At 41.8% G+C, this 13,875-nt stretch overlaps 1 protein-coding gene across 2 annotated transcripts in view; it reads left to right on the forward strand.

Annotated features, from left to right (window-relative positions):
* slc8a1b (solute carrier family 8 member 1b) overlaps positions 1-13,875 on the forward strand; it is a 210,607-nt gene that overhangs the window by 4,766 nt on the left and 191,966 nt on the right. For both annotated transcript variants that reach the window (XM_033613727.2, XM_033613726.2), the window contains exon 2: positions 10,774-11,700. In XM_033613727.2, coding sequence (XP_033469618.2) covers positions 10,825-11,700 — 876 coding nt within the window. In that variant the 5' untranslated portion in view covers positions 10,774-10,824. The remainder of the gene's footprint in view (positions 1-10,773; positions 11,701-13,875) is intronic.

Here is a 13,875-nt window from a genome sequence, read left to right on the forward strand (position 1 = left end):
TGTAGTTACATTTCTGGGGAGGTGCACGTCAGGCTATGGCCGTAGGGTATGGCTCCGAATCAAAGCAGAAGTATAAATCCCGCTTAAGAGTGAACTAAAATGGCAAAGTTGTGAGCTGCAAAATGAAAACAAGGAGCTGAAGGCCACCAAAACGCTCTGTAGAGCTGTAGGTAGCAATAATTTTCTGTGGGTTTGCCATCATACACACACTCATTTGACCTCTTGACAATACAGAAGTATTGACTGAGTGCAGGCATGATGTCAAACTTTTGTGCATATTTCAGTTTTTGAGATCAAGAGCAGGGAGGGAAAAACATGAAGCTTCCATTAGACTCTGACAGTTTGCCAGTGGCATGTTGTTGTTGAATGCATATTGTGCTGTCCTGTGCAGAAGCAGATACCAAGAGAACATGTTTCAGGTTTTCAGACAGGCTGATGATAGAAATGCTCTTTGAGAAAAGCGACTGACTTGCAGATGATAGTGGAAGCAGGGCTCGCTGAAGGGGGCGGACTTCGTCATCACAGCCGATATCTCTGCCCATACTGATTATACCACCCACCCCTCGAAGGAGGGTTTCTATGAGGTTAGTTTGAGGATGATTGCCTGCCTTTGGCTACCTCCTCTCCCATGAATGAATGGAGCAGTGCAGATAAGGGGAAGTGATTTATTTGACTTTTAAGTTTTTAAAATGATTTTCCTCTGTATCCTGTTCGTTTCTCGTATCTCGCCATCAGCCTTCCGCGTGTTCACGTTCCTCGTCACATCCCAGATACACAGACAGAGTGACAGACTGTAGGAAATAGCCCAGTGTAGTGCAGTTCCAGTCTGATCTTTTCCTCCACTCCAAGTGTAGCCTAATGATATGAGGGCATCCTGGCTGTAGGATCGGCTGTAAGGCAGATCCAGGCTAAAAGAGCTCAACATTGCTGTAATGACAGTGAACGCAGACCATTAATCTTCAGTTGTTTGCGGCGGCTATAGTGTGTGTATGTGTGCATATTTGGTCCTGCTGTCACACACATACGTTACAGTGGAATATCCCTTTGGTTTTATTTTATTAGGAGAGGTGAGAGCATAATAGGATACCGCTCTTTCTTTCCATCTGTCTTGCTTTTCCTCAGATGCCTCCCTCTCCTTCACTCTCTCTCTTTACCTCCCCTCCTCTGTCCTTTCTATTTGCTTTTCCATATTATGCTTTTAGTCACTCATTCACTCAGTGTTTTACATTTCTCTATCATCGCCTCTCGCCCCGTGGAGAGGAAAATGCACCTCCGACAGGCTGATCCTTGGAGCAGCGAGCTCTGTGTTCTCCTGGAACACACAGGTTTATTTTTGTTGGCATGCTCGTGTTCAACAGCTACGGCTCTTTAAATTATTTTACCCCGACATCACCTCTGTAGTTTCCTGGCATGATTCAGTCTCTGATCAACATCCACTTATTGTATGCAGAAAGTCATGTCAAATACGTTCCCCCTGTCGTCCTCTTTCTGTCTCTCTGTTGCATGTTGGTCTAATCAGCTGCCTTCTTGGCACCTTTGGGTGCTGCCATCAGAGGCCCCCGAGGAATGACAGTATTGGGGCAGGGAGGGAACAGCTTGCCTCAGTGAAGCACATGGTTTTGGTTTGCTTAACTTTATGTATTATGCTTTTGTTTTTGGCTCTGGGGAGAAAGATTCAGCAGTTTGTTTGTGTGTGTGTGTGTGTGTGTGTGTGTGTGTGTGTGTCTGCCTTTTTCTTTTTTCTTTTTGAAGCTGGGTTGGCTCGTCTCACGTTGTGCTCCTCTTGAAACGGAGCCAAGTTTTTGAGGTCATAACACGAGGGGAAATCATGGCGGGATATTCTGAAACCTGATAGTTCAATTACAAAATCCAAAATAGCAGCCACCGTTCAGCGACTAAGCCTCTGTCGTGTTAACAGCACACGCGTAAACATACACCCTTGAGTTTAGTGCTGATACCATCCAGGGCATCAATTTTTCCTTTATCAAATAGCCGGTAATGGTTCTTGTGCAGAGAGAGAACAATCAGTCATTCCCGCAGGATATGTTTCGCAGTCACACGGCAAAAACGGAACTATAAACAGAACAGGTAATGATCTGAAGCCATCTGAAGTGTAATCTCCTGATAAAGTGTAAAGCAATCAGGATTGTGTAAGCAAGGTTTATCAAGGACTTTTGTCCGTGAGGATGAATTTTAAGCAAGCTGCTGAGAAGAAACAGAGCAAGGAACAGAAAACAGAGCACAGACTCTTGGTTAATATACGAGCTGAGTTTTATATTGCTGCGCTGATACTTACAATACAGCGTGTTATAATAAAACATGCACCGTATTAGCTCCCTTTTAACCAATCACTGTATTGTGGGAATAAGTAGGAGATGCAAATGCAGGTAGGAAGTCTTGTACAGCAAGTGGTGGATTGCTGGTGTTAATTCCCAAACCAGCTGGAAAACAACCACAAATACACAGCAACTTCACCCTCAGATTGTTTGTGTGAGGACTTTAATACCTCCTGTGGCATTATCATCTCAAATTATTTATTAGCCCATTCATTTTCTTTTCCCATTTATCCTCTTCAGGGTCACAGGCCCATCAAAACAGCCCCAATAAAATTAATCAGCTTTGATTATTGTTTGATTGGATCGTTACAGAGTTAAAAAATGGGGATAATTAGCAATAAAGCCTGAGAGTCGTAATTAAAATGCCTCTCTGTTGTGTGGTATGATACATGATCTAATGAGCATAAGTGCTCCTCTTGAGAGGGAAATTTTAAACCCGCACAGCTCCCAGAGTTCAGCATCTTATGTGTTAAATAGTAATCCACCATTTGCACTGATTAAACTTACTAGATTTAACCTGTTAATTAAGCCCTGTTTCCACCAAACACTTCGGTATGGTACCTTTGGAACCAAAAGTAACCCTTCAGACATGGCACCTAGACCCTAGGTCCACTGGGTTGTTGTCACTCACTGCTCCGTCCAGCACTCACTGTATTTCCTCATTACTGGTGACACAGAGGGAAGTCTGCAGCTTGTTTAACGTCCACAGAACGAGGCTGCATGCAGACGTTTTCAGAACAAAATAAAACAGGCTGCAGTGAGAGTCTCTCTCCATGGGATATTTAAAAATAGCAGGTTTGTGCATTTAGTCCTTCTCAGGCAAGCTCAGGGGTTTAGTGTTGCCGTAGCCCACAGGAACAACACTCCACGATGCTATTATTTCTCAGAGTGAGGATTAGAATATTTGCAGTTCACATAATCTGGCTAAAATTATTATATATAAAAGCTTGAAGATCCACTCGTTACTAAAAGTGTATGTCATATAAAAACTGAAGTAATGGTCAAAGTTGCCACAGTGAAATTTAAGGTGTGCTGATTGATTCATGTCGTCACCTCATGCATTGAGTAACATTACAAGTGAACGTTCCACCTTAAAAATCGCCAACAGTCGGCCCAGTGAATGAAGTTATTTTTTCTCAGACTCCAGCTGCTGTGAGAGGCAGCAAACATCCTTTCATTTTATAGTTACAGTTTACTAATAAAACTCTCCACAGTATGAACAGTGGGTACATGAGCCTCAAAACCAGACACAACTCAGCCCTGAGCAGAGTGACCGTCCTCTACTGACCAATCAGACTGCAGTGTTCACAGCTCCACCTTTTAGTACCAGATCTGTGTGCTAGGTACCCCAACAGAGGGGGGACCAAAAATGGGGACGGTACAGTATGGTTCCATTGGTACCACCCTCAACTTTTCACAGTGGAAACCTTTGGACAGTGCCAGGCTTGCTGTTTCCCCCTGCTCCCAGTCTTCATGCTAAGATAAGATAAGCTAATTAGCTTGTGGCTGTAGCCTCATATCTAATGGACAGATAGGGAGTGGTGTCTATCTTCCCATCTAACTCTTATCAAGAAGGAAAACAAGTGTGTCCCAAAACTTCAAAACTTTTTCTTTTGCATGAGATATCTTCAGTCTTGCAGCATACTCCCTGCATGAAATAGCCCAAAGGTTGCCTCCTGTGGTGACAAATGTACTTTCTTATATTAGCTGCTGTTTGAAAGAACTGACACAACAAAAGAACTTAAAGCATAAGGTATAAATTACCAGTTTTCTGACCCATGGTGAATCTATTAGGCTCCAGCCGCTGCCATGAATCTTTTTAATGTCTAGTCTCATTTTAATGTGGTTTTCTCTTCGATATAAAGACACACAGGTGGGTGGGGGTCACAGCGAGGGTGACAGTCAGAGGGGTTGTAGAGTCATCTTCACATTTTAATAGGATGTTATATTTTTATACACACATTATCCTCTTACTGACTACATTTCCATGAATACATTTCAGTTTAACCCATCCTTTATTTTAAACATTTGATTTCCTGCTACAGCAGTTTCTATATTCCAAGGTTTTATGGGCGTCACCTGTAGAGACGCAACAGAAGACACACTATTGTATATAGAGCAGCTGGCTTGCTGTTTAGCCATCAGCCTGTTAGAAAAATGACATCCTTAAGTGAAAACTACCAAATCCCATAGCACACTGAATTATTGATCTCTTGGAAATGCCACACAAAGCCTTGTGTGACCACGTGAAAAGGCCATAGAAGGCAAAGAGCCCCTAGATCCCGTTAGCTGGGAGGAAGCTGTTTGGTCGTGAGGATACTGAATTGAAATTTAATTAATTAGGCATGTAGTTTTGTTTGGAATTGATTTTCTTAACACTACAAGGAAAAGCTCCCACACCACAGCTGAGCCCGCTCGGCACACACCAACACAGCAGTCAAGCTGAACACTTGTCATCGTTATTTAAACCAAATCTTTACTGTAACTTCACCATTGGTGGACTGATTATGCATTACACTGCAACTGATTCATACAGTAAGTAGCTGTCAACAACATTAGCCACGGCACACAAACATAGTTTCCAGAGTACGTGTAATATATTGAATGAACATTTTCGCATTGACTCCGTAGCCTGTGGACATGGATTCTGTGTTGTTCATTTAGCTTTAATAGTGTCAGGGCCCACGGCTCCCGAGCCTCGCTGCATGTAATGTGAGAGAAAATGTGATTCATATTGTTAGGGGATTTACAGCTTCATCTATAATGAGCATTGTGTTTGGAAAGAAAAGCAGGAGAGTACTGATGTAACTATTGATGTCGGATAAATTGTGCTGCGTCTGCATGTAAGAGTGTGAACAATTAATTATCGGGAAATGGATGTTGGCATGCAGGGATGAGGAAGAAGCTTGTTTGAGGAGAGTTCTAAGCTGGTCTTTGTTTCGGGTCTTGGTTCTTGTTATTGATCCCTGATTAAAAGGATTACTTTGTGTGTGTGTGCAGCAGCACTTTCACTAAAAGGTCTACAAAGGGGTAAAGTTTGATCCTGGGTAACTGTCTATGCAGATGTGAGGGTGAGTAAAGAGGGGACTGACCGTCATGTGTGTTTGCCAGACAGAAATGGATGAAGAAAAACATGATATAACAAGGATGTTGACAAGAATACAGTCATTGCTGTAAAGTACTTGTATAGTTTTTGTTAATTGACATACGGCGTCAACAGGTCTCTAGCAGAGGCTCTTTCACACAGTTTCCGCTAAATTACTGGGTTAACCCTCACGCACCGCTAGTGACTTCACTGTTTGCATATGCACAACATTCAGGAACATTTCCGTCTTTCACCCTTTCACACATGCCACGGCAACACCTGAATAGATGGGGCAAGGGACAGTCCAGCAGATGGCAGTAATGCAAGACTTAGGAAGAAGAATATGGGGCAAGGCCGGATCTACATGCACGCAATGGAAGACGTCTCTTATTATTTTTTTAACATAGCAGATGAGGAGCTGTTTTTGTTCGCAGCCAGAGTTCTTGCTATGTATTTAATATTCAACAAGTTTGCGGGACAAGTAATCACCTGCAAAAGCATCAGCATAAATGCTAAAGGGTGAATAAATCGTGGATTCATATACGTCATTAGCGAAGTCTTGTGTTTGGTTCACTTGCTCCACATGAAGGCGTCTTTCATCAGATGGACATAACCCTTTACATGCATGCTTGTTCCTGCAATGTTACTGCTTTCCTTCACAACACAACCCTATCAATGTTTTCCCTGAAATCTTATTCGGTCTTGAGGTGGGAAATTGGTGGTACAGATTTCCCCAAAAATCTACTTGCTCCCATTCACACAAGACCTAAAGCAGGAAATGGTTCAGGTAAACTTAAGTGCTATATCGTACTGTAGGGTACTGGACTTGCTTGAGTTAAGCTAGTGAGTCAAACACGTCCAGTTGCCTACGATATACCACTGAAGAAACCATGACCTGGATGACTGAGAATCTTCATCAACATGAAATGTTTCAGGGACGGACTTTATGTTTGAAAAGGGCTTATAGTTGTGTGTGAGGTTGATATGGCATTCTTCTAGTGTTGAAAACCAAGTGTAAACCCCCACTTTCACCATCACTGACTGGATGATATTTAATATCATTATAACAATGTTAAAATTATATTTTTAGGCCTGCTAAAGGCATGGTTCCAGGGATGGCAGTGTTGGTAGTTCTGTCCATGACTTGGGTCACGATTGAATATCTCAACAACTATTTGATCGATTGCTGTGAAATTTGTACCGACATTCATTGTCCCCAGAGGATAATCCCTACTCATTTTAGGGAAGATATTTCCTCTACTGTGACCAAAAGGCTGGCATTTTTTGATTAATTTTGAGTTCAAATGTCCCAACAAGTATGGGGTGTACTGCCATGAAATTTGGTCCAGATATTCATGTTCAACTCAGGATAAATTCTCATGACTTTTGTCACTGATCACATCATCTTGATTCCACTTGAAGTTGATAATTAATAGCAGTGAAGTATTGCCTAGCCCTGGTGTCAGCAACCTTTAGTACCAGAAGAGCCAAAAATGTAATTAAATCTGTCTGGAGCTGCAAAAAATATTTGAGCCTTATACTGAAAATAACACAGCCTTATTAAATCTAAATTACCTTATCAACATTACTTACAGGTTTAATCATTAATATGTTTTACCATTCAATGGCTACTCTGCAGTTTGGTATTTATGAATATTTTGTACCTTGCAGCGAAAGTAAACAAATCTGTCTATGCACTATTACATTTAATATTTTCCTCCCAAGACTTTTCCTCTCTGGATTTGGAATCCACGACTAGCTTTGCTGAGGAGACTCAAGACAAGCCACTGCTCTTGATGTTCGGCAAAACTTAACTTTTGGTCAAAGCCACAGGGAGCCATTGGAGAGGGGCTAAAGAGCTGCATGTGGCTCCAAAGCTGCATGTTGCCTACCCCTGCCTTAGACCTATCCTAACAGATCTTACAATTTCATTTCATGTCAACACTATTGCTTAAGAGTAAATAAAATCAAATAAGCCAATGTGTATACAGATACATATAATATCAGCCCACTTATATATCCTATAGTTAAACAATACCAACAATAAATGCATGTAATGTGGTCCAAAACAGTCAGCCAGCTCTACCTCTGTATACACCATGCCATGTGTACTGTTCCACACAGCATGAAAAACGTCAGGCAGTCTTCCATTCTCTCCTTTGCTTGTAGGCGTATCAGCTCCACAGAGGATACATGGGCACACTCATTCAAAATCTGTCTTGATGCTCTGTTATTCCGTAAATGTGGCTGCACTGAAAGGAGTATTTGCATTTTTCGATTTATCCCTAAAACCTCAGAGGAGGATGTGTGCATGTCTCAGAAAGTTTTGCTGAGACATTGAATTGAATTACCCAAATGCCTTTCTCTTTGTATGCTTCCTTTTCCCCATCAAAGACCACCAAGCATATTGACTCCCTGCGCATTCTGGCATTGATTATAACTTCCTGCTGATAACTGTAGAAATACATTATTGCATGGTCAGACTTGCAGTTGTCTTGATCCCTTAGGTACCACAATGTAGCTACTGGTTCTCCAGGCAACTTTGTATCCTAGATATCTTTTACAATATTGTCCAGATTATGTTTTCGGCCAACACTGAGGGAATGCTCATGAACGTATCTGCTTCTTCCTTCTGTAAAGTACCTTGTGATTGTGCTTTGCAAAGAGCTGTATAAAGTTTATTATCATGATTATTGCTCTGCCCGAATACAAACACTTGTTCACCTTCATACCGGGAGCACAGAGTTTTAATTGCACAAAAATGTGAGTACTCTGTGCATGGTCTAGTCTTACAACCATACCAATTCTGTACAGATGGATTACTCTCCCCATGGAAAATGACCCAACAATGTGCAATCAGCTTGTTATAAGTCGTAACTGCACTGAGTATGTGTTGGGCTACAGGGACACTTTTATTTCATTGAAATTGAAGTTAATTGTGTTTCCTCTACATTAAATTTTGCCTCTTTTATGTTTGTGTGGAAGCAATCACATGGAAACTGAGTGACTGATTTGAAGTCTCACTGTTGGGGTTTTGTGGTCTCTCAGATAGTGGCCTAGTTATAGCAAAATATCCTCCTCACTGCACTTAAAATGCTGTTAGAGCAGTTTATCACAAAGTTTTGAGTGGAGTTAAAGGTTTAGTAGGTAACTATTGTAAATATGTCTTTATGTTATATTTGCTTCAAAACCTCCAAAACACTAGTTGGCAGTGTGGTTTCTGTGAAGTGCACACTCAAAACACACATTAAACACACATTAAACATGGCTTAATAGAGACAATTTCAAACACAAGTACACAAATCAGCTTCACAATAACTCACAGCATTCACAGACAAATACTTGTCTTTATCTGCACACATTTTCCCCACAAATACAACATGCTAATGTTATTAGCACAAGCCTATGGCATTATACATTGTATAAATTAGCCTAGCAGCTAGCAGACTTTTCACAGTAACATTTAACAAAGGTAACGGTACCTAATTTGACTCTATTAAAACTCACAAGGTTCACCGACAAAACAACTGTCTTATACTAAACACGTTTTCCAAACAAATACAACATGCTAACGTCATTAGCACAAGCCTATGGCATTTTACATTGAATAATTTAGCCTACTGAAGACCGTAGATTTCCCTTACTCACATGAAGCCAGGATAAGTCACACACAAGACTTAAAATGCTATTTTTGTGGAGGCTTTATTGTCCTTACAGTTTATTGTTTCGTATCTGTGAGTAAATAAAACCTTTGCTTCCACTGAGGGAAATGGATTCAGCCAGGAGGTCTGCGTTGCCGTGATGTGTAGTTACATTTCTGGGGAGCTGCATGTCAGGCTACAGGGTAGGGTATGCCATAGATACAGTGATCCAGGAGGAGCCTCTCAAACACAATAGCTAAGAAACAAAAACCAGCAAGTAGAGAAACTGTCCATCCCTCCTCTGCCACAACAGCATTCCCGGCAAAGACAAGTAAACGGGAGAAGACTGATGACAGAAAACCAGCTCTCACTTTAAATTTCAGAAGAAGACAGATGAGGATCTTCTTGGGTTTTTGTTTTTGCTATGAACGCTGTTGTTGGCAGGGCAGTGTGCGCACAGGCAGTGATTGACACTGGATTAGAGACTTCTCCTGGCTCCGATTGGTTGTTGTTGTTCAGGTGCTGTGGATTCTTGCCAATGTCATCAGGAGCACGAGAATGAGCCAGAGAGACCTATTTTTTTTTTCAAAGACTATCTGTGTCATGTGTTACTGTCAGGAAATAGTGATAGTTTTAGCAAATAGGACAAAAAGGTTATTTATTTTTTAAAAGTAACCCACTGTAGCTTTAATGGTTAGCTGATGAATTGATAAGTTGGTTGACAAAAAAGCTGAAATGCCAAAAAATAGACACAATGTTGTACAGCAGATCTGGAATGAATGCTTCTGAGGCGTTTGATGTTACATACTGTGTCTCTCAAGACTTAAAACTACAAGGGATTGATAAAAGTTTGAGGTAATTTTAGAGGCCATGAGTTGCTGTGCAGACCTTTTTTTCCTGGTAGCTTTATCTTTATCTTACTAACCACTTTTACAAAAATACAAATTGGAATACAAAATTACCTTCAAGTGATGGCTGTCAGGCTTCAGAGCCAGTAATTACAGTAACCTAATTCACAAGCCAGCGTTGTTGACAGAAGTCAGCCAGACTGTTATCTCAGAGAGCCACTCCTGGCCGGGTTGCATGAGGAACAGCAGGGTATTATTGCTGCAGGAATGTTGCAGAGAGATTTCAGAAGCTGCTCCTCGGAAATCTATAGTGTTGAGCTTCTTAGCTGGAGTTTATCTTTGGCGTGGTTATTTGAACTTGCTGCCCCCAAACAGCTAAGCAAACATTTTACCTGAAACATATGTTTTCATTTTTGTGGTTTTGAGGTTCGTCGCGGCCCTCAAGTGAACTGGGCTGTTTATTTTTTAATTTTTCTAATGCATCAAGTATAGAGAGCAACCACACTGCTTTTCAGTCTGTAAAGGTGACATTAAAGTGTGTTTTTTCAGACTGATTTCCTTTGACTGCATCAGCATTTACAGGAAGTTTAACGAATATATAAGCACACATACAGCTTCTAAACAAAGTTGTTGATATAAAATGATGTCCTAAAGTCAAGTGCCAAAAGACCTATGGCAGGTTCAACCCAAATGCCTGCAGCATACATAAATATAATCCTAAATCTTGAAATAATATAAATATTGCAATGAAAATTCAAATTAAAGGAAGCAATCGAACCAACTCCCTCATCCAAACATGTCACTGTTTTAACAATATTCATTTACAATGGTCTAATCTGAATTCTTCTCTCTTCTCTTTCAAGGTTTAACACCCTCATTAATCGTCACCTCACAGTACCGGTTTGGGCGTCAACATGGGTCGCTGGGATCACTCCTCCCTCCTGTCCCCTGCCCTGAGGCTAGCAGTCGTCACGGTCATTCTCCTCCTTGAGCTCCAACCCTCATTGGCTGGCGCTGCCCCTGAGCAGACCTTGGGTGGCTCTGTTTCGGCGGTGTCCACTAATAAAACTGAGTGCAGCAAGGCTGAGGCGTGCGAGAAGGGTGTGGTCCTGCCTATCTGGGAGCCCCAAAACCCGTCATTTGGCGACAAAGTGGCTCGGGCTACAGTTTACTTTGTGGCATTGGTGTACATGTTCCTGGGCGTGTCGATCATCGCGGATCGTTTCATGGCATCAATAGAGGTCATCACATCGCAGGAAAAGGAGATCACGATCAAGAAACCCAACGGGGAAACCACCACCACCACCGTTCGGATCTGGAATGAGACCGTCTCCAATCTCACCCTCATGGCTCTCGGCTCCTCAGCTCCGGAGATCCTGCTGTCTGTCATAGAAGTCATAGGTCACGGGTTCCATGCTGGCGCACTGGGCCCCTCCACAATTGTGGGCTCTGCGGCATTCAACATGTTTGTCATCATCGGGCTTTGTGTGTACGTCGTGCCCGACGGCGAGACGAGGAAGGTCAAGCACCTCCGCGTCTTCTTTGTCACGGCCACCTGGAGTATCTTCGCCTACATTTGGCTCTACCTGATCCTGTCTGTGATCTCACCTGGCGTTGTGCAGGTGTGGGAGGGGCTGCTCACGTTCCTCTTCTTCCCCATCTGTGTGGTGTTCGCCTGGGTGGCCGACCGCCGCCTGCTGTTCTACAAGTATGTGTACAAGCGTTACCGCACTGGCAAGCAGCGTGGCATGATCATCGAGACAGAGGGAGACCGTCCACTTCCTTCCAAGGTATGCTCAGTACCACTACTACAACAAACACTGATACTTTGCATTAGTATTACCCCCATTACTGCTGCAGCAGAGCTCAAATGATAGAAGCTTCCTGCAACACTGTTAGACTTCAGAGACTGTTTTTATCTTTAAAGCTTTCCAGTTTTTTACAACTTGGATGTCATGTCTTTGGTTTGGCCAACTGTAAAGAGACCTAGGAATGTGGTTACACCAGTAAAAAGAGTGCACACAGGGTAAAACATGCATGTAGACAGACAATCAGACTGGTTTTAAACATGCCTGCAGGTTAGCCAAACTTACTTGTAAGAGAAAACAAAGACAGGAAGTAAAATTATCACCCAAACACCCAGTCTCCAGTCTACTTGTGCACATGTTTTTTCCCTGTGCAATGAGGGATTATTATTCCCATTATAGGTTGGCTCATGGATTGGATTTCTCCAATCTATGAATCCACGAATCCAATCTCCAATGAGCACAATATTTTCAGAATCAATAGAACAAAATAATGAAAATAATAGTAAATATCCTTTAATATTGTCCCAAAGCAGTTCACAAACCAACTATAAAATCATATATTCTAACATATCTTTTTTGTTCATACATGAAAAATGTGTCACTGCACTATGTACTTGATAACTTATATAAAAAATATGTCTTTGTCATATTTGCTGACACTGTCACTGTACTCACACAGCACTAAATGAGACAGATAATCTGTCAAAAAAAATCATATCCCTCTGCCTATTGTAGCACTTTAAATGGCCTTACCACACATGACTGAAATCAACCAATCAGAGCCAAGTATTCCTTAACGCAGCAGTCAATCAGGTCAATCACTGCTCATGAACTGCGTCACTGCCAAACTAGGCATGACACATAAATTAAGACTCTGTGACTGCATTGCCTGGGGGCCATAGTGGTGCAGTGGTTAGCGTTGTTGCCTCACAGCAAGAGGCTTCTCGATTGCATGAGTTTGCATGTTCTCCCCATGTCAGCGTGGGTTTTCTCCAGGTACCCCAGCTTCCTCCCACAGTCCAAAGACATGCAGGTTAACTGGTGACTCTAAGTTGTCCGTAGGTGTGAACGTGAGTGTGAATGGTATCTGTCTCTATGTGTCAGCCCTGTGACTTCGCCAGTGTCAGCTGGGATAGGCTCCAGCGCCCTGTGACCCCTAACAGAATAAGGGGTTACAGAAAATGAATGAATGATGGAATTTATCTACATGCTGCTAAAATGGCTTCACTGGTAGTGGTTCTATCATGTAACACATTAGTTGAAACTAGGGCTGACCCAAAAAAATTCGAAGCTTCGAATCTTTGTTCGATGGCACGGGATTCGATTGTGAAAAAAAAAAATTTGAATTTTCGGCGCTTTTTTTTTCCTTTTTTTGGGGGGAGGCCTTAAATGCAACACTAACCCCCACCAGTCCGGCACTCAGAGCTGGCAGACATGCCCAAGAGGTCATCAGATGTGTGGTTGCACTTTAAAATATGCCCTGACAACCCCCAGAAAGCAGAGTGCCAGATTTGCCAAAAGCAATTGGCATATCACAACTCAACAACAAATTTGGGAAATCACTTGAAAAACATAAGTAGTAACTAGTAGGCCTAATATTTGAAATGGATAAAGGTATTTTTTACTGGTGAGTTAAGGGAGAATAGCCTATATCATGTAATTAAAAAAGAAAAAATCTCTGACAAGGAAATAGAAAGCCCGATGCACAATGGAGACCTGCTATTATCCTGCTTGAACACAGACGACTAAATTCTTTCAACAATGTGACTCAAAATAATGATAAAATAGATTGTATTGATGTAAAATGTGCATTTTCCAGTTCCACCGGTCCTCTCTGAGTCTGGTGTCAGAGACACTTCTGATGCTCTGAGTTGCACATCTGTTTGATTGTTCTGCAGTGTGCGCCAAGGGTTTTAATTTAGTGTTCAGTCAAAAGTTAAACGCTACTTATCACCGTCCATTAGTGTTTTTTCGTTTGTGAATATTTTTATCTTAATTCTAGTGTTGGAAGAAACTATGTTTTCGCCATATATATATTTTTTTTTTTCTTAAATTCCTTTGATTCATATTTGATCAGCGTTGCCTAGTTTGACAGTTTGACACAGTTCACGAGCAGTGGTAAACCTGACTGACTGCTGCATTAGAGATTCCTAAGAT

The sequence above is a fragment of the Epinephelus lanceolatus genome, chromosome 17, assembly GCF_041903045.1.
Source record: "Epinephelus lanceolatus isolate andai-2023 chromosome 17, ASM4190304v1, whole genome shotgun sequence".
NCBI classification, from domain to species: Eukaryota; Metazoa; Chordata; class Actinopteri; order Perciformes; family Serranidae; genus Epinephelus; species Epinephelus lanceolatus.